Source organism: Oncorhynchus keta, chromosome 28, assembly GCF_023373465.1.
Source record: "Oncorhynchus keta strain PuntledgeMale-10-30-2019 chromosome 28, Oket_V2, whole genome shotgun sequence".
NCBI lineage: Eukaryota > Metazoa > Chordata > Actinopteri > Salmoniformes > Salmonidae > Oncorhynchus > Oncorhynchus keta.
This window is the reverse complement of record NC_068448.1, coordinates 71,988,614-72,014,654: the sequence shown is the minus strand read 5'-3', so window position 1 is coordinate 72,014,654 and position 26,041 is coordinate 71,988,614. Positions and strand designations below refer to the sequence as shown.

At 43.8% G+C, this 26,041-nt stretch overlaps 1 protein-coding gene across 50 annotated transcripts in view; it reads right to left on the bottom strand.

The window, feature by feature from the left end:
- Positions 1 to 26,041, bottom strand: part of LOC118371398 (laminin subunit alpha-1-like) — an 84,350-nt gene that overhangs the window by 22,520 nt on the left and 35,789 nt on the right. For all 50 annotated transcript variants that reach the window (XR_008083920.1, XR_008083930.1, XR_008083929.1 and 47 more), the window contains exons 14-30: positions 23,292 to 23,618; positions 22,562 to 22,672; positions 16,525 to 16,652; positions 16,058 to 16,144; positions 14,246 to 14,457; positions 12,929 to 13,035; positions 11,636 to 11,816; positions 10,438 to 10,574; positions 10,031 to 10,264; positions 9,732 to 9,875; positions 7,399 to 7,578; positions 5,509 to 5,694; positions 5,185 to 5,312; positions 4,705 to 4,825; positions 2,157 to 2,413; positions 1,739 to 1,828; positions 1,408 to 1,601 (exon numbers count right to left, since the gene is read on the bottom strand). Coding sequence is in view for 11 of the 50 variants with exons in the window: in XM_052483801.1 (XP_052339761.1) it covers positions 1,408 to 1,601; positions 1,739 to 1,828; positions 2,157 to 2,413; positions 4,705 to 4,825; positions 5,185 to 5,312; positions 5,509 to 5,694; positions 7,399 to 7,578; positions 9,732 to 9,875; positions 10,031 to 10,264; positions 10,438 to 10,574; positions 11,636 to 11,816; positions 12,929 to 13,035; positions 14,246 to 14,457; positions 16,058 to 16,144; positions 16,525 to 16,652; positions 22,562 to 22,672; positions 23,292 to 23,618 (2,824 nt within the window). In the remaining 39 variants the exon portion in view is untranslated. The remainder of the gene's footprint in view (positions 1 to 1,407; positions 1,602 to 1,738; positions 1,829 to 2,156; positions 2,414 to 4,704; positions 4,826 to 5,184; positions 5,313 to 5,508; positions 5,695 to 7,398; positions 7,579 to 9,731; positions 9,876 to 10,030; positions 10,265 to 10,437; positions 10,575 to 11,635; positions 11,817 to 12,928; positions 13,036 to 14,245; positions 14,458 to 16,057; positions 16,145 to 16,524; positions 16,653 to 22,561; positions 22,673 to 23,291; positions 23,619 to 26,041) is intronic.

Here is a 26,041-nt window from a genome sequence, read left to right as displayed (position 1 = left end):
TTCAGCTTTCCCTCGATACTGACTAGTCTCCCAGTCCCTGCCGCTGAAAACCAACCCATTAGCATGATGCTGCCACCACCATGCTTCATCATAGGGATGGTGCCAGGGTTCCTCCAGACGTAACGCTTGGCATTCAGGCCAAAGAGTTCAATCTTGGTTTCATCAGACCAGAGAATCTTGTTTCTCATGGTCTGAGAGTCCTTCAGGTGCCTTTTGGCAAACTCCAAGTGGGCTGTCATGTGCCTTTTACTGAGGAGCGGCTTCTGTCTGGCCACTCTACCATAAAGGCCTGATTGGTGGAGTGCTGCATAGAAGGCTGTCCTTCTGGAAGGTTCTCCCATCTCCACAGAGGAACTCTGGAGCTCTGTCAGAGTAACCATCAGGTTTTTAGTCACCTCCCTGACCATGGACCTTCTTCCCCGATTGCTCAGTTTGGCCGTGCGGCCAGCTCTCGGAAGAGTCTTGGTGGTTCCAAATTATTCAATTTAAGAATAATGGAGGCCAGTCTGCTCTTGGGGACCTTCAAGGCTGCAGAAATGTTTTGGTACCCTTCCCCAGATCTGTGCCTTGACACAATCCTGTCTTGGAGCTCTACGGACAGTTCCTTCGACCTCATGGCTTGGTTTTTGCTCTGACATGCACTCTCAACTGTGGGACCTTATATAGACATGTGTGTGCCTTTCCAAATCATGTCCAGTCAATTGAATTTACCACAGGTGGACTCCAATCAAGTTGTAGATACATCTCAAGGATGATCAATGTGTTAGGTTCTATTATTAGAGTAGGAACTCAACTGACACTGTGAAATCTTAAACCAAGTTAATTCTTCCCAGAGGGTCAATTACAGCTGCATTAGACAAAGACATGTTCCACCCGTGGTAGTGTATATACCCCACATTGGGTGGAGTCTCCTCCTCATCGCTAAACAGTGCATCATTATTGCTCGGCAGGGAGCTGAGTGATATGAGCCTAAAACGGTTCCTCCCCTTATCAGTACTGCCACGTGTGACCGTGTTCCCTGCACTCAGCCCCTCCCAAGCTTCATTATGGCACCCCTCATGTCTCTTTATAACTAATGATTAATAATAGTTCAAGCTCAGAAACCAAACCTATCAAATGGAAACAGGATGCACCTGAGCTCAATTTCGAGTCTTCTAGGAAAGGGTCTGAATACTTATGTAAATAAGGTTGTTTTATTTTTTATACATTTCTAAAAAACTGTTTTTGCTTAGACATTATGGGGTATTGTGTGTAGATTGATGAGGAAATACATTTATTTAATCCATTTTAGAATATGGCTGTAAGGTAAGAAATGTGGAAAAAGGGGAAGGGTCTGTATATCTTCCGAATGCACTGTCTGTCCATGTAATGGTAAGCCCTGCACAAATCAAAGAGTAGGATACTCACAGACACACTGGTACCCGTCCAGGACGTGTCTCGCCTCGCACTGGTCACACAGGTGTCCCCTGACCCCGGCTTTACATTCACACTGGCCCGTCAGAGAGTCACACGCTGGATGGAGAGAACCTGCAGTACTACACTGACACGCCTCACACCTCCCTCCTGGACCAGACGGGTTCCCATAGTAACCCACTGAACACCTGAGAGAGGGGGAGAGAGAGAGAGAAAGAAATAAACACATAGAGAGAGAATAAAATGGTTGTCTTAAGAGTTGTATTGATGGTATGTAATGACACACTTGACATCCAACAGGCGACACTGTAGTTCTCTCTCTTACCTCTCACAGTAGCGCCCCTCATAGCCGGGCTTGCAGGCGTTGCAGCGGAAGTCTCCCACCACTCCCTCTAGAGTACAGGTAGGACTGAAGCTGACACACAACAATACACCCACTATGTCAGACAGTGTTATGCAGACGACAATATCTCCTCACTGCCCCCTGCTGGCTAAGACCTCTATTATAAGAGGACACTCACTGAATCCTGCTTGAACTCCACTGTAGACCAAATTAGCTTCAGCATTCTAAGGAAAACACATTTACTTATGAGATTTAATATGTGTTCTTTACAATAGTGTGTAATCAATATGTGTCTATCAATCTCTTTAAAATACACTGTATGTGTGGAATGAGACATTTAAACTCAAGAACACCTCACTTATCAGAACAGGTGTGGCTGAGAGGAGAGTGAGACAGGTACCTGTTCTCTTTGAGGGGGCAGGCACACAGCGAGCAGTCCCTGACGGAGCCTTTCACGTCGCCATAGTACCCCGAGGAACACACGCTACAGTGCTCCCCTGCTGTGTTGTGTTGGCAGCCCAGACATTCTCCCGTGTCCAGGTCACAGGCCTGGCTGTGGTTGTTACAACGGCAGGGCACACACGGCTGGATCAGGGGTCTCTTCCCCCGCTTGTTCAGCTCAGTCACTGGTTGGCGGTAGTAGCCCGGGGCACACTCCTACACACAACACAAGTTAGCAGCAATGGACAACACCACAATACAGAACATACACTACATGGCCAAAAGTACGTAGATACCTGCTTGTCGAACATCTCATTCCAAAATCATGGGCATTAATAGGGAGTTGGTTCTCCCTTTGCTGCTCTAACAGCCTCCACTCTTCTGGGAAGGTTTTCCACTAGATGTTGGAACATTGCTGCGTGGACTTGTTTCCATTCAGACACAAGAGCATTAGTGAGGTAGGCCTGGCTAGCGTTTCAATTCATCCCAAAGGTGTTCGATAGGGTTGAGGTCAGGACCTCGCTTTGTGCAAGGGGTATTGTCATGTTGAAACTGTTGCCACAAAGTTGGAAAAACATAATAATCTAGATTGTCATTGTATGCTGTAGCATTAAGATTTCCCTTCACTGGAACTAAGGGGCCTAACCCGAACCATTAAAAACAGCCCCATACCATTATACCTCCTCCACCAAACTTTACAGTTGACACTATGCATTGGGGCAGGTAGAGTTCTCCTGGCATCCGCCAAACCCAGATTCGTCTGTCGGACTGCCAGATGGTGAAGCGTGATTCCCTCACGACGCCAAACTCCCTCACGACGCCAGGACAGCGGAGTCAATCACCAACTTCCGGAGACACCTGAAACCCCACCTCTTTAAGGAATACCTAGGATAGGATAAGTAATCCTTCTCACCCCCCCTAAAATATTTAGATGCACTATTGTAAAGTGGCTGTTCCACTGGATGTCATAAGGTGAATGCATTTACATTTACATTACATTTAAGTCATTTAGCAGACGCTCTTATCCAGAGCGACTTACAAATTGTTGCATACACCTTATGACATCCAGTGGAACAGCCACTTTACAATAGTGAATGCACCAATTTGTAAGTCGCTCTGGATAAGAGCGTCTGCTAAATGACTTAAATGTAATGTAAATGTGATTCCTCACTCCAGAGAACATGTTTCCACTGCTCCAGAGTTCAATGAGCTTTACACCACTCCAGCCAACACTTGGCATTGTGCATGGTGATCTTAGGCTTGTGTGTGGCTGCTCAGCCATGGAAACCTGTTTCATGAAGCTCCCCCCAAAAAAGTGATTGTGCTTCCAGAGGCAATGTTGAACTCATTAGTGATTGTTGCAACCAAGGGTGCTGAAGCTATGCGCTTCAGCACTCGGCAGTCCCGTTCTGTGAGCTTGTGAGACCGTTGTTGCTCCTAGACGTTTCCACTTCACAATAACAGCACTTCCAGGTGACCGAGGCAGCTCTAGCGGGGCATAGATTTGACGAACTGAAAGTCACTGAGTTCTTCAGTAAGGCCATTCTACTGCCAACTCTACAGCCGAATCCACTCATTTGAAGGGGTGTCCACATACTTTTGTATATATTTTATTTTATCTTTATTTAACCAGGTAGGCCAGGTGAGAACAAGTTCTCATTTACAACTGCGACCTGGAAATAGTGTATATGGAAATTACATGCTATCGCTACAATGGAAGAAAGACTGGTGTTGAGGGAAGAAAGACTGGTGTTGAGGGAAGAAAGACTGGTGTTGAGGGCAGAAAGACTGGTGTTGAGGGCAGAAAGACTGGTGTTGAGGGCAGAAAGACTGGTGTTGAGGGAAGAAAGACTGGTGTTGAGGGAAGAAAGACTGGTGTTGAGGGCAGAAAGACTGGTGTTGAGGGAAGAAAGACTGGTGTTGAGGGAAGAAAGACTGGTGTTGAGGGCAGAAAGACTGGTGTTGAGGGAAGAAAGACTGGTGTTGAGGGAAGAAAGACTGGTGTTGAGGGAAGAAAGACTGGTGTTGAGGGCAGAAAGACTGGTGTTGAGGGCAGAAAGACTGGTGTTGAGGGTAGAAAGACTGGTGTTGAGGGCAGAAAGACTGGTGTTGAGGGAAGAAAGACTGGTGTTGAGGGCAGAAAGACTGGTGTTGAGGGAAGAAAGACTGGTGTTGAGGGAAGAAAGACTGGTGTTGAGGGAAGAAAGACTGGTGTTGAGGGAAGAAAGACTGGTGTTGAGGGAAGAAAGACTGGTGTTGAGGGAAGAAAGACTGGTGTTGAGGGAAGAAAGACTGGTGTTGAGGGCAGAAAGACTGGTGTTGAGGGCAGAAAGACTGGTGTTGAGGGAAGAAAGACTGGTGTTGAGGGAAGAAAGACTGGTGTTGAGGGAAGAAAGACTGGTGTTGAGGGAAGAAATTGTGGATAAGAAGATAAGATGTCTGTCAAATCACAGACGATTGTACAACTCCAAGAGAGATGTGGAAAAACTGTCTCAAAGCAGTCTGACCTGGCAGGACAGTCCGGCGTAGCCAGCTGGACATTCACAGATCTCGATCAGACTCGCCAACTCCATATCCTCCAACCCTTGCTCCGCCTCTAGGGCCGTATCCATAGTGATATTGGATATTCTAACGAAAGACAAATACAATATTGATATGATAGTCATGTTATAGTGCTGACACAAAAATAGTATGTATATGTGTGTGTATGTGTATGTGTGTGTGTAAGTGTGTGTGTTCTATTAATGTGTGTGTGTATAAGTGTGTGTGTGTATGTGTCAAATCGAAATCAAATCAAATTTATTTGTCACATACACATGGTTAGCAGATGTTAATGCGAGTGTAGCGAACTGCTTGTGTGTGTGTGTGTGTGTGTGTGTGTGTGTGTGTGTGTGTGTGTGTGTGTGTGTGTGTGTGTGTGTGTGTGTGTGTGTGTGTGTGTGTGTGTGTGTGTGTGTGTGAATGTGTGTGTGTGTGTGTGTTCTAACCTGCTCTGCTGCAGCCCTGTACCATACGATGCCTTGATGGTGATGTACTCAATGTGGCTCAGGACTGCCATGAAGTCAGAGTGACTCACAGCTTTCTCTGACACAGAGTTGAAATACTTCCACTTGTGCTGCTCAAGAGAAATCAAAGCATTTATATTAGTTATATTATAATATATAATTTTTTATAATTATATGAAATTATTAGTAGGATTTGTAGGCTTTAGCTCAGCCGAATAAAACATTATTTTAGCATGCAGGCCTTGTGGGTTCGAACTCCAGATAGTCAGACTACTCCAGCTTTAGGTCTTCTGGTCTCCTTTTTACCTCAGTCAGTGGGACGTCCTGACGGGTTGTTACCCCGTTCTCAGGGGCAGGCATGTCTATGTAGATGACCTGCTTCCCCAGATGACCCCCCCTCATCAGGACCTGAGGCTCGTAGTTGGCCAGGCCGGCCCCGTCCATAGCATAGAACGCCACCACGTAGGATAGCTTCCCTCCATACGACAACAACTAGAAAGAGAAAGGATGCATATATTTTAGACATTATATGTACCAAATGGAAAGGGTTTCTACTTGTGTGACTATTCCATTGGTTCTATTGCACCAGGCAAGCTCAGTCAACTGCAGCTATTTAAAAGAAAACAAATACTATTGGAATCCAGGTCTGACTCTTGGTAAATATGAACAAAACGGGCTGTAAACAAAATGTCTTTATTGTTTATCTTCTTGGTCTTTCATTCAAAATATTCACAGAAATCTAACCTTCAATTAAAGTAAAATAATTGAAAATTATGAGCATAAAACAAATATTTTTCTCAAATATGTGTGCCACAATTGGTACCCCTTCAAACAATACATCGTGCAACCTCCCTTTGCCAAGATAACAGCTCTGAGTCTTCTCCTATAATGCCCAATGAGGTTGGAGAACACATGACAAGGGATCTGAGACCATTCCTCCATACAGAATCTCTCCAGATCCTTCAGATTCCCAGGTCCACTCTTGTGGACTCTCCTCTTCAACTCATCCCACAGGTTTTCTATGGGGTTTAGGTCAGGGGACTGGGATGGCCACGGAAAAACCTTGATTCTGTGGTCAGTGAACCATTTTTGTGTTGATTTTGAGGTGTGCTTTGGATCATTGTCCTGCTGGAAGATACAACCACGGCCCAGTTTAATCTTCCTAGCAGAGGCAGGTTTTGATTTAATATCTGCTGGTACTTGATAAGAGTCCATGATAACATGTATCCTAACAAGTTGTCCAAGCCCGTATGAAGAAAAACAGCCCCACAACATCAAAGATCCACCACCATACTTCACAGTGGGGATGAGGTACTTTTCTGCATATCTATCTTTTCTGTCTACGCCAAACCCACCTCCAAAAAGCTCTATTTTGGTCTCATCTCACCATAGAACCTGGTCCCATTGAAAGCTCCAGTAACGTTTGGCAAACTGTAGGCGCTTGAGTTTGATGACAGCGAAGGCTTGTGGTTACGTAGGTGATGTCTGATCGTAGTTTGGAGACTTTCTGACCCCAAAACCAAACTAACGTCTGCAATTCGCCAGCTGTGATCCGTGGATAGGTTTTGTCCATTGGAACCATCCTCCTCACTGTGCGTGGGGTAAATATAGACACACGTTCTCTTCCAGGCCCATTGTTAACATCTCCAGTTGCGTTAAAACTTCATTATTGCCCTGATAGTGGAAATGGGCATTTTCAACAGTTGAGCTATTTTCTTATAGGCATTTCCTGAGTTGTGCAGCTCAACAACCTTTTGTCTCACATCATTACTGGGTCTTTCCCATAGTGATGGATGATTATGGGAACTTGGTCTGTGTGTCACCTCATATTTATACCCCAGTGAAACAGGAAGCTTACCACTTAAGTGTTCCTACTCACTCAGGTGAACTTAAAAACATAACATATGAATGGGAAGATACTTCAGGTAGGTTTTACTCCTGAGAATTTCTAGCTGTGCCAATAATTGTGGCACACATGTTTCGGAGAAAAATATTTATTTCACTTTTTCCCCCCAATCATTTTACTTAAATGAAACGTTCGATATTTGTGAATATTTTGAATGAAAGAGCAACAGGATAAACAGAAAATACATTTTCTTCACAGCACATTTTGCTTATATTTATCAAGGGTGCCAATATTAGTGGAGGGCACTGTAGTCACTTCATGAAGTAACAGTGATGTGAGGTGTAGTGCACCTTGTTTCCCTGGTAGTGTTTAGGCAGCCTCCAGTAGTAGGGTCCAGCCAGGCTGGGGGTCTCTATGTCCCTAGTGTCTAGCAGCATGTCTGGGTTCTGGTAGTAGACCCCCACTACACTGCCCTGGAGGTCACTCTGACTGACCACAAGCAGCAGCTCTGGGTCAGAACCCAATGTGATCTGTATGCAGATAGATACACACAAACACATGAGTACGTGCATAGACAAACACACACACACATTAGTATGTGCATAGACATAGACTAACACACACACACACACACACACACACACACACACACACACACACACACACACACACACACACACACACACACACACACACACACACACACACACACACACACACACACACACACACACACACACACACACACACACACACTTGCTTCTCCTACTGTCCTCCATCAGGTGATGAGGTCTACAGCACAGGAGGTTGATGGAATGGTATCAAATACATCAAACATGGTTTCTATGTGCTTGATGCCATTTCATTCGCTGCTCCGTTCCATCCATTGTTATGAGCCAACCTCCCCTCAGCAGCCTCCACTGATTTACAGCCAACTCAGCTGTGCCATCTCTTATCACTAATTATGACCAGGAAATAGATTACCCGGCTAGCTACATCTGTGGTCTTTCAGATTCCTCTGTCTGAGGGGGCCGGGGGGGGGGGATGCTACACAGGGCACGTGTGTCCTTGAGCCGGGCTGCGAGCAGCGGGCACCGTATGTGGCATCACTAAGCGGTCGCCGCCACAACAGATGGGCATCCTATTGGGTATCTTTGTAGGCATTTCATTTCTACTCTATTGTGTCCAATTAAAATGAAGCTAATTAGGAGCATTGAGCGAGTCATGAGGATACAGATATTGTTCTTCATCCAGACAGATGAGAGAGTATACAGCTGGAGAATTATCATTTTGATTTATTTAACTAGGCAAGTCAGTTAAGAACAAATTCTTATTTACAATGACGGCCTAGGAACAGTGGGTTAACTGGTCTAGGAACAGTGGGTTAACTGGTCTAGGAACAGTGGGTTAACTGGTCTAGGAACAGTGGGTTAACTGGTCTAGGAACAGTGGGTTAACTGGTCTAGGAACAGTGGGTTAACTGGTCTAGGAACAGTGGGTTAACTGGTCTAGGAACAGTGGGTTAACTGGTCTAGGAACAGTGGGTTAACTGGTCTAGGAACAGTGGGTTAACTGGTCTAGGAACAGTGGGTTAACTGCTTTGTTCAGGGGCAGAACGACAGATTGTTACCTTGTCAGCTCAGGGATTTGTTCTAGCAACCTTTCGGTTACTGGCACCAACACTAATCACTAGGCTACCTGCCGCCCCTGAGCCAAATCATCGTCTGGTTACACCTGACCAAATAGCTTTGAACTCAGAAATAGATGATATCTTCCTGGTAATAACGCATTTTCAGGAAAAACTCCAGGCTCTAAGCACGATCCACTGATAGATTTGATATGCAGGTTGTTTCTTGGCTAACAAGGTTATAAACAAGACAGAGAAAATTATTCTGAGATAAACCAGACAAATAGAAGCCAAGTTATTATACAGTATTGTTGTATAAAGAATATAAGAGTATCACTAAACATAGGTATTGCAATCCCAGACAGCGACTAGAAAGAATAAAACGTATTTTGTTTCAAAAAATGAGCCATCATTTCATATAGACATGGCGGACTGAAGCCCCCTCAACACCTTCAGACAATGTCAGACAGTTTCTCAATCCTGTTAGCATAGCCACCCATCTGAAGAGAAAGCAGATGGGCGGGACTAAAACAGGAAACCAGGGTAATATTCAGTAGCAGGCACACGTTTTAAGACGTTTTCGACAATGGAAAATAAAAATCCACAGGGTTCAACGTCATAAAACATTCAGGTGGAAAATGCATTGTGTCAAACAGACATATTCATCTGTCAGGGCAAACAGTGTAGAGTGGTCGCTCCCCACTGGGCAAAAAACTGGTTCAATCAACATTGTTCCTGCATTATTTCAACCCAAAAACTCAGTGTGATGCCATTGAATCAACATGGAAAACTGATTAGATTTGCAAAAAGTCATCAACGTAAGGGCATGTCCTATTTTTCACCCAACTTTTAACCTAAATTCAATGACATGGTTACGTTTTTGTTGATTTCACGTTGAATTCACATTAGTTGAAAACTCAACCAAACTAGACGTTGAACTGACGTTTGTGCCCAGTGGGTCTATTCAGCACATTTCTATCGTCAGCGTTCTGAATGTTTCAACTCACTGAACAGACCCCGGGATGATGAGGGTTTGGATAAGTGGATTGTACTCACCGGCACCCGGACCATCCCACCCAGCTCCTCACAGTCTGAGGAGACCCCGAAACAGAAGCAGGGGCTGCAGCCGGCCGGGTTAGAAACAGATAGGCCCAAGGTTCCCTTCTTACACTCATCACAGCCACCTCCACCCACATTGTCCTGGAAACCAGAGACCAATGAATTAAAATAGACAACATACTTAGTACGGAGCCAATAAAACACAACACTATCATAGGCCATAACGGATATGATATTCCATCATATGAACGATTACTGTTTGTTCACTCAACTCATTTCACCAACAGTTGAAGTACCTTGCACACACAGTTCCCTGGGGCCTCACAGCTGCACACGCCCAGTGCCTCATCACAGAACTCCTCTCTGGTGCCGTTGATGTTGCAGTTGCACCCCGTGCATTCTGGGTAGCCCCTGTAGCCCATGGCACAGCGGTCACAGTTCTGCCCAGCGAAATCAGAGCGGCACTGGCACTGCCCGTTGGTGTTGCCACACTCGGTGGCATAGCTGCCCATCTCACTGCAGTTACATGACTAGGAACAAAGGGGCAAAGATGAGCTTTAATAAACACCTTTTATGTTACATGAATTAGCTTGTTACAGTTATAACTTATGAAGCATCTATGTAGGCATTAAAAAGGTATATGTAGGGCTATGCAGGCCTTATAAATGCTTCTACATTTCCAGTTGGAGAGGTAGGTTTTTACCTTACATCCTGTCACAGTGTCGTGACCCCAGTGACCTTCCTCACACAGATCACACTTCTCTCCTCTGGTGTGGGGAGGACAGATACACTCGCCTGTCGTCACGTTACAGTTGCCATGGGTGTGGGCACACTCACACTCTGATGGGGCGGGTAGAGAGAGAGAGAGATGGAGAGGGGGAACGAAAGAAAGAGAGATGGAGAGAGAGATGGCAAAAGAGAGAGAAAGAGGGTGATGGAGAGAGAGAGAGAGAGAGAGAGAGAGAGAGAGAGAGAGGATGGGTGGGTGGAGCGACAGAGAAAGAGAGATATGGAGATGAAGAGACAGAGAAAGAGAGATATGGAGATGGAGAGAGAGAGAAAGAGAGAGATAGAAAGAGAGAGATGGAGAGAAAGAGAGAGAGAAAGAGAGAGATGGAGAGAAAGAGAGATAGAAAGAGAGAGATGAAGAGAAAGAGAGAGAAAGAGAGCGATGGAGAGAAAGAGAGAGATGGAGATGAAGAGACAGAGAAAGAGAGATATGGAGATGGAGAGAGAGAGAAAGAGAGAGATTGAGAGAAAGAGAGAGATGGAGAGAAAGAGAGAGATGGAGAGAAAGAGAGAGATGGAGATGAAGAGACAGAAAGAGAGAGATGGATATGAAGAGACAGAGAAAGAGAGATATGGAGATGGAGAGAGAGAGAAAGAGAGAGATGGAGAGAAAGAGAGAGAGAAAGAGAGAGATGGAGAGAAAGAGAGAGAGATATGGAGATGGAGAGAGAGAGAGAAAGAGAGAGATAGAGAGAAAGAGAGAGAGAGAGAGAGATGGAGATGAAGAGACAGAAAGAGAGAGAAAGAGAGAGATGGAGAGAAAGAGAGAGCGAGAAAGAGAAAGAGAGATATGGAGATGAAGAGACAGAGAAAGAGAGATATGGAGATGAAGAGAGAGAGAAAGAGAGAGATGGAGATGAAGAGAGAGAGAAAGAGAGAGATGGAGATGAAGAGAGAGAGAAAGAGAGAGATGGAGAGAAAGAGAGAGCGAGAAAGAGAAAGAGAGATATGGAGATGAAGAGACAGAGAAAGAGAGAGATGGAGAGAAAGAGAGAGCGAGAAAGAGAAAGAGAGAGGGTGGGTGGGTGGAGAGAGCATTATGGTCAGTTCAGATCAGAATGAAACTCCGATGTACATGTCTGGTAAAGTTTGGGTAATGTTTGTGGCCTTACGTGTACAGCCACTGCCCTGGTAGTTAAAGTAACTGTGATGACAGCGGTCACACTTGTCCCCCGCCACCCCTGGGATGCATTGGCACCTCCCATCTTCCTCACAGGCCACGGACACAGATCCTGACTGGATACAGTCACATTCTCTGCACCCCTGTCCGCTGAGAAGACCGTGGAAGCCCACCTGGAAATCACAGACGAAAACACAAATTCTTAGTAAATTTCATCAACTAAGCAGCATAATTCTGAGAACACTCTTGATCTTTCATTCAAATTTTATTAAGCTGTAAAACATCAATACTAGTATATCCAGACATAAAATGTGCAAATTACTGTGAGTCTGTTTCCTTGATAGAGAGCATGTAGCCGGAGGCCAAGCGACGTTAGAAGCAACACTTCTACATGTCCAATGACATCGTCACTATCAATCAGGGGCTCTCACTGTCACCAAACATCAACAGGCAGGAAGTATTTCCTATCTCTTGTTACATTACTCATCTGTCTCCATCAGTCCTCTCTGTCAAAACGGTCAACTCTCAGTCCAAGTTGGACCCAATGGAGAACCAGGAACCAGACAGCCAGGCCTTGGGTCAGAATTGATCACAGCCAGAGCATCTGATTCTGGGATTGGAGAGAAACTGCCAACCCTCTTCCATCTCCATTTATCCATATCTATAGCCCCAATTGGAATGCAAAATTAATTCAACTTATTGAGAGAGAGAGAGATGGAAGTCCCAAGATTTCTCCACTGTTTTCTAAAGATAAGCATCTCTAGGTGTTTTAAATCCATGTGTTTTGGTTACATTTGAACAGCCCCTGCCCAGCCAACGAGCTCCCCTCCCCCACCTCGAGCAAATAAGCCCTGCTACTGCCCTAAAAACAATCTGCAAAATATGTCTCTGTCCCCCCTCTCTCTAACAGAGAGGCGATAGATAAGCTGACCTTGTTAATGAATATATCCAAAACATTGGACTGCCTTCCGGCCAGCTGGGCTCTATTGGAAGGCGGGTGTGAGCTGAAGGACACAGGAAGGAGATAAGCGGGAGACCTTGGACACCCACTGATAACTAAGCGTTCCAATGGACTGAGCTGGGTAAGGGTTAGTAACTTAGTATCTGCTTCCAAATTCCAAATACTCATTCCATGTAGAGGTGTGGAAGTGGAGAGTTGGGAGGAATTGCAGGGAAAATAGACTAGGAGGGTAGAAGGGACTGGCCACGTGACTCGACCATATAGCCAGAAAAACTCTTGGCCCTTTGGTGTGTGAGCACAGAGAATGCTATACAATCTACATACCTGACACCGGTCACACTTCTCTCCCACCACGTTGGGTTTGCAGGTACACTGTCCAGTGAGCAGGTCACACACTCCCGAGTACGACCCTTTGTCATGGCAACCACAAGCTAAACGCAGTGGAGAAACAGGTCGTAAAACAGAGTCGTAACATACATGTTAATAACACCAGGACTCGTGCTCTTTGTGTTGAAAAGAATACCGGTGAGGTGAGAGTTCACACAGTTCTCAAAGATCCATCATGATGATAGAATACTGTTTGTTTTTCATGTAGTATAAACAATATGCAGACATTTTAGCAAGTTTAGTGAAATGAGTCTGAACGGGTGAAGGTATGCAAGCCTTGCAGTATTGTGATGTTCCCCTAGATGTCACTCTATCCATTATAAAGAGCTATTCTACAGTTGTCTTTCATGAGAATGAAACACACCCATCTGAAGTAAAATTGCACATACATCATAATATTTTGGACCATGTTTGATGGCCAAATAAGATCCATTCTAGGTGATGACTGAATCCATCCACATAACTCCCTGTAAATACAACATTCCTATTGTCATAACATAAATGTATTGTCAATGTTGTGGAACGCAGACATTGTCACAAAACCAGGTCTGGGAAGGAGAAGCCTGCAGTATTACCATACCCAAAGGCTAAGGGGATTATACAGCTTCATGTGATGGTTGTAAGACTTCATAAGCTGTTCATAAGCTGCCCTGAGAGGCCAGGCCTCATGCCATATCATATTCAAACAGGGATTTAGCCTGACCTTTGACATCACAATGCCTGGGTTAACATGTCTTGGTCTGTATTCACAATGCGTCTCAGAAAGGGAGTGCTGATCTAGGATCAGTCTTACCTTTAGATCATAATGAATGAGATTACATGGATAAGGTGGGACCTGATCCCAGATCAGCACTGCTACCCTGAGATGAATATGGTTCCTGAACCATAACAGACATAACAGGGGGAAGCAGATGTTGGTCAAAGTTGAGATTTCATCTGTGGTAGGTTGGCCACGTCCTTCACTAAACATTCCTCTGACTTGCTAACTGCTACTCAGAAACGTGCAAAGATGTCTATTTCCTGTCTATTCTCACTGTGTCATTCTGTGATGTAGTTCAGTACATATCATAGACTACAGTTAGATAGATGCTGGTATCTCTGTTAACTAGTATGTTCAGTACATGGTGACAAGGGATGTTGGTTGTTGTGTAAATATAACTTTGTGGGGATCTGTGGAAGAATCCACCAACTGGACAATAATCATCCTCCTCCTCATCTTCCTCATCACCACCACCACCACCATGGCTCTCGTACCCTGGCAGTTCTTGGCGGTGATGGCGTCACCGTAGTAGCCGTCCTCACACCTCTCACACTGGTCTCCGCTGGTGTGGCTGTGACACTTCAGACACACACCACTGCTGGTGTCACAGTGGCCCGGCTCCCAGGGGTCCACGTTACCGTTACACTCACACACCACGCACTCCTGGTCTGCCACCGTCGGGTCGCCGTGGTAACCGTTAGCACACCTGGAGATGTTAAAAGTTAGAAGATGAACAAATAATACAATAAACTATTAGTTAAATGGTTGAGAGTAGTATTAATGTATTGTACTTGAGTTCCGCGTATCATTTCCCCATGTAAACTGTTATTAAGTACAGTACAAGTCAAAAGTTTGGACACATCTACTTACTTATTTTTTACTATTTTCTACATTGCAAAATAATCGTGAAGACATCAAAACTATGAAATAACACATGGAATCATGTTGTAAACAAAAAAGTGTTAAACAAATCAAAATATATTTCATATTTGAGATTCTTCAAAGTAGCCACCCTTTTCCTTGATGACAGCTTTGCACACTCTTGGCATTCTCTCAACCAGCTTCACTTGGAATGCCTTTCCGAAAGTCTTGAAGGAATTCCCACATATGCTGAGCACTTGTTGGCTGCTTTTCCTTCACTCTGCGGTCCAGTCTATCGGTAAATAGCCCACCCATTTTTACCTACCTCATCCCCATACTGTTTTTATTTATTTACTTTTCTGCTCTTTCGCAAACCAATATCTCTACCTGTACATGACCATCTGATCATTTATCACTCCAGTGTTAATCTGCAAAATTGTAATTATTCGCCTACCTCCTCATGCCTTTTGCACACAATGTATATAGACTCCCTTTTTTCTACTGTGTTATAGACTTGTTAATTGTTTACTCCATGTGTAACTCTGTGTTGTCTGTTCACACTGCTATGCTTTATCTTGGCCAGGTCGCAGTTGCAAATGAGAACTTGTTCTCAACTAGCCTACCTGGTTAAATAAAGGTGAAATAAAAAATAAAATAAAAAACTGATCCCAAACTATCTCAAATGGTTTTTAATGCCTTTAAGGGGGTGGAAGGGCTCCATGGCTGGGTAGTGAGCACCCCCCACCCAGGCCAAGTCAATAGGGGGTGCCCCTGGTCATATTGGGTTGAGGTCGGGTGATTTCTTGGCCAAAGCAAGTCTCTTCTTATTATTGGTGTCCTTTAGTAGTGGTTTCTTTGCAGCAATTCGACCCTGAAGGCCTGATTCACGCAGTCTCCTCTGAACAGTTGATGTTGAGATGTGTCTGTTACTTGAACTCTGTGAAGCATTTATTTGAGCACCGAGTGGCCCAGCCAGAGCACTGACTTGAACCCGATCTAACATCTCTGGAGAGACCTGAAAATAGCTGTGCAGCGACATTCCCCTTCCAACCTGACAGAGATTGAGAGAGGATCTGCAGAGAAGAATGGGAGAAACTCCCCAAATACAGGTGTGCCAAGCTTGTAGCGTCATACCCAAGAAGACTCAAGGCTGTAATCGCTGCCAAAGGGGCTTCAACAAAGTACTGAGTACAGGGTCTGAATACGGATGTAAATGTGATATTTCCGGGATTTTGTCTTATACATTTGTAAAAATGTCTAAAAACCTGTTTTTGCTTCGTTGTTATGGGGTATTGTGTGTAGATTGATGAAGAAAATATGGAAAAAGTCAAGGGGTCTGAATACTTTCCGAATACACCCTATAACTGTTTGTATAGTACAGGTTAAAGAAGTGAAGACAAGGTCAAACTGAGAATGTACGGTTTAATAACCTTTAGTCAACATACCTCTCACACTTAGTCCCAGTGTAACCCTGCTGACACCGGTCACATGTCACCTGCCCAGGGCCCTCCAGGAGACAGGTGGGGCTGAAACTGAAGAAGACAACAGGAGCGTGAGCAGGGAGGACTGTAATGATGACATCACATTATCTGGTAAGAGCTTCTAAAACTTTAAGCATTTCATATTGTCTGAGTGGAGATCTCAACCCCTCCCACCCCTTCTAACATTGAGAAACACCAGCACTAATGTTATGCTTGGTATCAGTTCACACAACAGCTAACCTGACTTTCATTAAAAAAAAGCAATACAGTACCTGGTACAGTTGAAACATTCTGTTATTGACATGAAACCTACAACAACCAATATCAGCCAGACTCTCCACCACCCAGTGTTCACACATATGTGACCCATCTATCGCCATGGAGAGGGATTGTACAATCTGAATGAATGGCATGTTGGCACAGTCACTCACTTGTTCGTTGCCACTGTCAGCGGGCAAGCGCATCTCTGGCAGTCCTCCGGGGTGCCCTCAGAGGGGTTCCCATAGTAACCGTGGAGGCATTGGTCACAGTGGGGCCCAGTGGTATTGTGAGTACAGTCCTGGGGAAAGATTTAAGGCGACAGTGCCCGATAAAACACATTTCTGGTCTGACACACATGCCCTTACGCTGTCATAGACACACCATAGCAACCAACTTTCTTGGGATGTCTCAACATGCACTGTTAATGGGAGAGTTAACATGGCAGTGGACGTTTTAGAGATGTCTCAACATGCACTGTTAATGGGATAGTTACCATAGCAGTGGACGTTTTAGAGATGTCTCAACATCCACTGTTAATGGGATAGTTACCATGGCAGTGGACGTTTTAGAGATGTCTCAACATCCACTGTTAATGGGAGAGTTAACATGGCAGTGGACGTTTTAGAGATGTCTCAACATGCACTGTTAATGGGATAGTTACCATGGCAGTGGACGTTTTAGAGATGTCTCAACATGCACTGTTAATGGGATAGTTAACATGGCAGTGGACGTTTTAGAGATGTCTCAACATGCACTGTTAATGGGATAGTTACCATGGCAGTGGACGTTTTAGAGATGTCTCAACATGCACTGTTAATGGGATAGTTAACATGGCAGTGGACGTTTTAGAGATGTCTCAACATGCACTGTTAATTGGATAGTTAACATGGCAGTGGACGTTTTAGAGATCTCAACATGCACTGTTAATGGGATAGTTAACATGGCAGTGGACGTTTTAGAGATGTCTCAACATCCACTGTTAATGGGATAGTTAACATGGCAGTGGACGTTTTAGAGATGTCTCAACATGCACTGTTAATGGGATAGTTAACATGGCAGTGGACGTTTTAGAGATCTCAACATGCACTGTTAATGGGATAGTTAACATGGCAGTGGACGTTTTAGAGATGTCTCAACATGCACTGTTGATGGGATAGTTACCATAGCAGTGGACGTTTTAGAGATGTCTCAACATGCACTGTTAATGGGATAGTTAACATGGCAGTGGACGTTTTAGAGATGTCTCAACATGCACTGTTGATGGGATAGTTACCATGGAGCAGTGGCAGTGGACGTTTTAGAGATGTCTCAACATGCACTGTTAATGGGATAGTTAACATGGCAGTGGACGTTTTAGAGATGTCTCAACATGCACTGTTGATGGGATAGTTAACATGGCAGTGGACGTTTTAGAGATCTCAACATGCACTGTTAATGGGATAGTTAACATGGCAGTGGACGTTTTAGAGATGTCTCAACATGCACTGTTAATTGGATAGTTAACATGGCAGTGGACGTTTTAGAGATCTCAACATGCACTGTTAATGGGATAGTTAACATGGCAGTGGACGTTTTAGAGATGTCTCAACATCCACTGTTAATGGGATAGTTAACATGGCAGTGGACGTTTTAGAGATGTCTCAACATGCACTGTTAATGGGATAGTTAACATGGCAGTGGACGTTTTAGAGATGTCTCAACATGCACTGTTAATGGGATAGTTAACATGGCAGTGGACGTTTTAGAGATCTCAACATCCACTGTTAATGGGATAGTTAACATGGCAGTGGACGTTTTAGAGATGTCTCAACATGCACTGTTGATGGGATAGTTACCATAGCAGTGGACGTTTTAGAGATGTCTCAACATGCACTGTTAATGGGATAGTTAACATGGCAGTGGACGTTTTAGAGATGTCTCAACATGCACTGTTGATGGGATAGTTACCATAGCAGGCAGTGGACGTTTTAGAGATGTCTCAACATGCACTGTTAATGGGATAGTTAACATGGCAGTGGACGTTTTAGAGATGTCTCAACATCCACTGTTAATGGGATAGTTAACATGGCAGTGGACGTTTTAGAGATGTCTCAACATGCACTGTTAATGGGATAGTTACCATGGCAGTGGGATAGTTAACGTTTTAGAGATGTCTCAACATGCACTGTTAATGGGATAGTTAACATGGCAGTGGACGTTTTAGAGATGTCTCAACATCCACTGTTAATGGGAGAGTTAACATGGCAGTGGACGTTTTAGAGATGTCTCAACATGCACTGTTAATGGGATAGTTAACATGGCAGTGGACGTTTTAGAGATGTCTCAACATGCACTGTTAATGGGAGAGTTAACATGGCAGTGGACGTTTTAGAGATGTCTCAACATGCACTGTTAATGGGATAGTTAACATGGCAGTGGACGTTTTAGAGATGTCTCAACATGCACTGTTAATGGGAGAGTTAACATGGCAGTGGACGTTTTAGAGATGTCTCAACATGCACTGTTAATGGGATAGTTACCATAGCAGTGGACGTTTTAGAGATGTCTCAACATGCACTGTTAATGGGAGAGTTAACATGGCAGTGGACGTTTTAGAGATGTCTCAACATGCACTGTTAATGGGATAGTTAACATGGCAGTGGACGTTTTAGAGATGTCTCAACATGCACTGTTAATGGGATAGTTACCATAGCAGTGGACGTTTTAGAGATGTCTCAACATGCACTGTTAATGGGATAGTTAACATGGCAGTGGACGTTTTAGAGATGTCTCAACATGCACTGTTAATGGGATAGTTACCATGGCAGTGGACGTTTTAGAGATGTCTCAACATCCACTGTTAATGGGATAGTTAACATGGCAGTGGACGTTTTAGAGATGTCTCAACATCCACTGTTAATGGGATAGTTACCATGGCAGTGGACGTTTTAGAGATGTCTCAACATCCACTGTTAATGGGATAGTTAACATGGCAGTGGACGTTTTAGAGATGTCTCAACATGCACTGTTAATGGGAGAGTTAACATGGCAGTGGACGTTTTAGAGATGTCTCAACATGCACTGTTAATGGGATAGTTACCATGGCAGTGGACGTTTTAGAGATGTCTCAACATCCACTGTTAATGGGATAGTTAACATGGCAGTGGACGTTTTAGAGATGTCTCAACATCCACTGTTAATGGGATAGTTAACATGGCAGTGGACGTTTTAGAGATGTCTCAACATCCACTGTTAATGGGATAGTTAACATGGCAGTGGACGTTTTAGAGATGTCTCAACATCCACTGTTAATGGGAGAGTTAACATGGCAGTGGACGTTTTAGAGATGTCTCAACATGCACTGTTAATGGGATAGTTAACATGGCAGTGGACGTTTTAGAGATGTCTCAACATGCACTGTTAATGGGATAGTTAACATAGCAGTGGACGTTTTAGAGATGTCTCAACATCCACTGTTAATGGGATAGTTAACATGGCAGTGGACGTTTTAGAGATGTCTCAACATGCACTGTTAATGGGATAGTTAACATGGCAGTGGACGTTTTAGAGATGTCTCAACATGCACTGTTAATGGGATAGTTACCATGGCAGTGGACGTTTTAGAGATGTCTCAACATGCACTGTTAATGGGATAGTTAACATGGCAGTGGACGTTTTAGAGATGTCTCAACATCCACTGTTAATGGGAGAGTTAACATGGCAGTGGACGTTTTAGAGATGTCTCAACATGCACTGTTAATGGGATAGTTAACATGGCAGTGGACGTTTTAGAGATGTCTCAACATGCACTGTTAATGGGAGAGTTAACATGGCAGTGGACGTTTTAGAGATGTCTCAACATGCACTGTTAATGGGATAGTTACCATGGCAGTGGACGTTTTAGAGATGTCTCAACATGCACTGTTAATGGGATAGTTAACATGGCAGTGGACGTTTTAGAGATGTCTCAACATGCACTGTTAATGGGATAGTTAACATGGCAGTGGACGTTTTAGAGATGTCTCAACATGCACTGTTAATGGGATAGTTAACATGGCAGAGGAAGTTTTAGAGATGTCTCAACATTCACTGTTAATGGGAGAGTTAACATGGCAGTGGACGTTTTAGAGATGTCTCAACATGCACTGTTAATGGGATAGTTAACATGGCAGTGGACGTTTTAGAGATGTCTCAACATGCACTGTTAATGGGATAGTTACCATAGCAGTGGACGTTTTAGAGATGTCTCAACATGCACTGTTAATGGGATAGTTAACATGGCAGTGGACGTTTTAGAGATGTCTCAACATGCACTGTTAATGGGAGAGTTACCATAGCAGTGGACGTTTTAGAGATGTCTCAACATGCACTGTTAATGGGATAGTTAACATGGCAGTGGACGTTTTAGATTATTTCCCACTTTTTAAAAACTGTTTGGATAAACACCAAAAATAAAGCTCATAAAAAGTGAACTATCCCTTTAAGTACACCAAACTGCTAAACCTAACTGCTAAACCAAACAGCTAAACCTGACTGCTATACCAAACCGCTAAACCTAACCGATAAACCTAACTGCTAAACCTAACCGCTAAACCAAACCACAAAACCTGATTGCTAAACCTAACTGCTAAACCTAACCGCTAAACCTGACTGCTAAACCTAACCGCTAAACCTGACTGCTAATCCTAACCGCTAAACCAAACTGCTAAACCTAACCGCTAAACCAAACCGCTAAACCAAACCGCTAAACCTGACCGCTAAACCTGACTGATAAACCAAATCGCTAAACCTGACCACTAAACCTAACCGTTAAACCGCTAAACCTAACCGCTAAACCGGACTGCTGAACCAAATCGCTAAACCTAACCGATAAACCAAACCGCTAAACCTGACTGCAAAAACCAAACCGCTAAACCTGACCGCAAAACCTGACTGATAAACCAAATCGCTAAACCTGACTGCTAAACCAAACCGCTAAACCTGACTGCTAAACCAAACCGCTAAACCTGACTGATAAACCAAATCGCTAAACCTGACTGCTAAACCAAACCGCTAAACCTGACTGCTAAACCAAACCGCTAAACCTAACCGATAAACCTGACCGCTAAACCTGACTGATAAACCAAATCGCTAAACCTGACTGCTAAACCAAACCGCTAAACCAAACCGCTAAACCTGACCGCTAAACCTGACTGATAAACCAAATCGCTAAACCTGACTGATAAACCAAACCGCTAAACCTAACCGCTAAACCTGACCACTAAACCTAACCGCTAAACCTGACCACTAAACCTAACCGCTAAACCTAACCACTAAACCAAACCGCTAAACCTAACCGCTAAACCTGACCACTAAACCTAACCGCTAAACCTAACCACTAAACCTAACCGCTAAACCTAACCGCTAAACCTAACCACTAAACCTAACCGCTAAACCTAACCACTAAACCTAACCGCTAAACCTAACCGCTAAACCTACCCGCTAAACCTAACCGCTAAACCTGACCACTAAACCTAACCACATCAATGTGAAGCATTTTCACTACTGCAATTGAATGTAGTAGCTTTAGCATGTCTTTTGATTGACATAGAATATCATAGAAAATACAGAACGGATGCCTGGCAGTAGCCATTGGATAATCACTGCCATTTAAACGCCTAACACAGCATTAACTTGTCATCCAATAAAGCAAAGAATTAAGTTGAAACACAGTCCAAAGTGGCACCCTATTCTCTATAATTTAGTGCACTACATAGGGGATAGGATATGGCTCTAGCCAAAAGTAGTGCACTATATAGTAGTGCACTACCTGACTTGCCTAGTTAAATAAAGGTAAAAAAATCTAAAATCAATTAAAAACTAATTTAGCAATAGGATGCCATTTCAGATGCTGCATAGAAGAGTGATTCATCATATGACTGTCAACAAACACAGCTCAAGCCAGGAAGCTTCCTACTGGGGGTTTGCTCATTGGTGTGCTGTAGCCTCTAACTGCGAAGTGAAGCTCTGACTGGTTCAGAGGTTATCTAGTGCAGATTTTAGGATCAGATAAATAGCTAGATGAGACTACGTCCTTATTTTACACAGATAGTGGTGGAAGAAGTTGAGATCACGCTTCGAGTCAACAAACAAGCCATAGCTGTACACGTATGGGATATCTATGTGTCATATATCTATGTCTATGCCCCCCGCTGTCTAAACATGACACGCTGCAGATAGAGGACTCACCAGACACACTCTGTTGATGTCACATTCCGTAGCATGGTTGTTACACTCACACTGGAGACAGTTGCCTCCGAACAGGATCCCCCCGAGGCGATAGAACCCAGATGAACAGGACTACAAACACAGAGAGAACAACAATAACATCATTTAGTGGTCACTTTTACCCAAAGTCACATACAGTAAGCACAGGTACTCAGATTGTGTGGCTCATATGACATGATATAATCCAGACAGAGGAGGCTGGTGGGTGGAACTATAGGAGGGCGGGCTCACTGTATTGGCTGGAATGGAATAATTGGAACAGAGTCAAACCTGGTTTCCATATGTTTGATGTGTTTGATACCGTTTCATTCATTCCATTCCAGCCATTAACAATGAGCCCGTCCTCCTATAGCTCCTCCCACCAGCCTCTGAATCCATACACACAGTACTACAAACACAAAGACAACTATAACATGATCATTTAGCAGTTGTGTTTACCTGAAGTGACACAAAGTAAACACGTATTCAAAAATATGTGGGTTATGTGGGAATTGAACCCGCAACATTGTTGCTAACACCATGCTCTTCTTCTACCACCATGCTCTTCTTCTAACTAACCAAGCCAACTGAAAAACATAATGAGCTTTGCTTTTACAATGGACACAGCTCAAATCATTAACAAACTAGACTAGACTCCCTACAGTAGTAAACAGTATCAATCTGGCCACCGTCACATGACATGGGTTTTTACCTCACAGGATGTTCCAGAGTAGCCCAAGGGACACTCACACTGCTCCACGTCCCGGGCCTGGACTGTGTTAGTAGAATTTATGTCTACCATGTCCAGAGATACAGTGCTCAATCTGAGTTCCCCCTCTGCACTGGCATTGAGGTGACCTCTGATCCTCAGCCCGGCCACGTCGGCCAGTGCAGTCATCAGCTCGTCCCTGTCCACCCTCTGACCTGTGTGCAGGTCTACGAAGCCCTGTGGCAAGAGCTGCACAGAAACATGCTGCTCGTTCAGGGGCGTCAACAAGAGCTGCCTGGGGGGCATCTGACGCAGGGTCCTCCCATTACCCTGGTGACACATCCAAACAAGGTAGTTAGCAACACATTTTGATTGACAATGACGACCTGATGTAGGTTCAGGGGTTGGTGTACTCAACCCTTAAGAATAGTTATACATTTAGGCTGGGATGATTCTGGAATCATCTATATGACTCCTTCAGGTCTGCAATCATCTATATGACTCCTTCAGGTCTGCAATCATCTATATGACTCCTTCAGGTCTGCAATCATCTATATGACTCCTTCAGGTCTGCAATCATCTATATGACTCCTTCAGGTCTGCAATCATCTATATGACTCCTTCAGGTCTGCAATCATCTATATGACTCCTTCAGGTCTACAATCATCTATATGACTCCTTCAGGTCTACAATCATCTATATGACTCCTTCAGGTCTACAATCATCTATATGACTCCTTCAGGTCTGCAATCATCTATATGACTCCTTCAGGTCTGCAATCATCTATATGACTCCTTCAGGTCTGCAATCATCTATATGACTCCTTCAGGTCTGCAATCATCTATATGACTCCTTCAGGTCTGCAATCATCTATATGACTCCTTCAGGTCTGCAATCATCTATATGACTCCTTCAGGTCTGCAATCATCTATATGACTCCTTCAGATCTGCAATCATCTATATGACTCCTTCAGGTCTGCAATCATCTATATGACTCCTTCAGGTCTGCAATCATCTATATGACTCCTTCAGATCTGCAATCATCTATATGACTCCTTCAGGTCTGCAAACATCTATACGACTCCTTCAGGTCTGCAATCATCTATATGACTCCTTCAGGTCTGCAATCATCTATATGACTCCTTCAGGTCTGCAATCATCTATATGACTCCTTCAGATCTGCAATCATCTATACGACTCCTTCAGGTCTGCAATCATCTATATGACTCCTTCAGGTCTGCAATCATCTATATGACTCCTTCAGGTCTGCAATCATCTATATGACTCCTTCAGGTCTGCAATCATCTATATGACTCCTTCAGATCTGCAATCATCTATATGACTCCTTCAGGTCTGCAATCATCTATATATTACTCCTTCAGGTCTGCAATCATCTATATGACTCCTTCAGGTCTGCAATCATCTATATGACTCCTTCAGGTCTGCAATCATCTATATGACTCCTTCAGGTCTGCAATCATCTATATGACTCCTTCAGGTCTGCAATCATCTATATGACTCCTTCAGATCTGCAATCATCTATATGACTCCTTCAGGTCTGCAATCATCTATATGACTCCTTCAGGTCTGCAATCATCTATATGACTCCTTCAGGTCTGCAATCATCTATATGACTCCTTCAGGTCTGCAATCACTGAAGGGCTAGGGGCTAGAGGTTTCTTATAAATTACCCACTGGGAAAAAAACTGGTTGAATCAACGTTGTTTCCACGTCACTTCAACAACAAAAAGAATGTATGTGATGACACTGAATCAAGATTGGATTTGCAAAAATCCAATCTTGGGAATTTACGTGAATTTAGTATTTTTTTCCACTCAACTTTTAACCTAAATCCAATGTCATGGCGCATTTTTTGGAGGATTTCACGTTGAACTCACGTTAGTTGACAACTCAACCCAATGTAAATCAAACATAGACGTTGAACTGACGTCTGTGCCCATTTGGGAAGGTTTTTAGTTAGTCTTGCTTTCCATTGCACTTCCATACCGCTAACACCATAGCCAGTTTGAAAATGATAAGATCAGATCTCTTTATTGGTCAATTGCCCACAAGGTCCAAACGAAATTTGACTTCCACATTTAACCCAACCCCTCTGACAGACACCCATACAGGACAAACACACACATATAGAGGTTTTGGAGAGGTGCGGGGGGCTGCCACACTGGGCGCCCGTGGAGCTGTTGTCGGGGGGGGGGTTAAGCGCCTTGCTCAATGGCAGGTAATGGCATCTAGGATTTTAAACCAGCAGCCTCTCTAAACGCTATTCTACCCGTAAGCCCAATAGTTAGCCCAATATTTAGTTAGCCCAATATCTGTTAGCCCAATATCTATGAGCCAAATGTCTATTAGCCCAATATCTATTAGCCCAATATTTAGTTAGCCCAATATCCATTAGCCCAATATCTATTAGCCCAATATTTAGTTAGCCCAATATCTATTAGCCCAATATTTAGTTAGCCCAATATCTATTAGCCAAATGTCTATTAGCCCAATATCTATTAGCTCAATATTTAGTTAGCCCAATATCTATTAGCCCAATATTTAGTTAGCCCAATATCTATTAGCCCAATATTTAGTTAGCCCAATATCTACTAGCCCAATATCTGTTAGCCCAATATTTAGTTAGCCCAATATCTAGTTAGCCCAATATTTGTTAGCCCAATATCTGTTAGCCCAATATTTAGTTAGCCCAATATCTATTAGCCCAATATCTGTTAGCCCAATATTTAGTT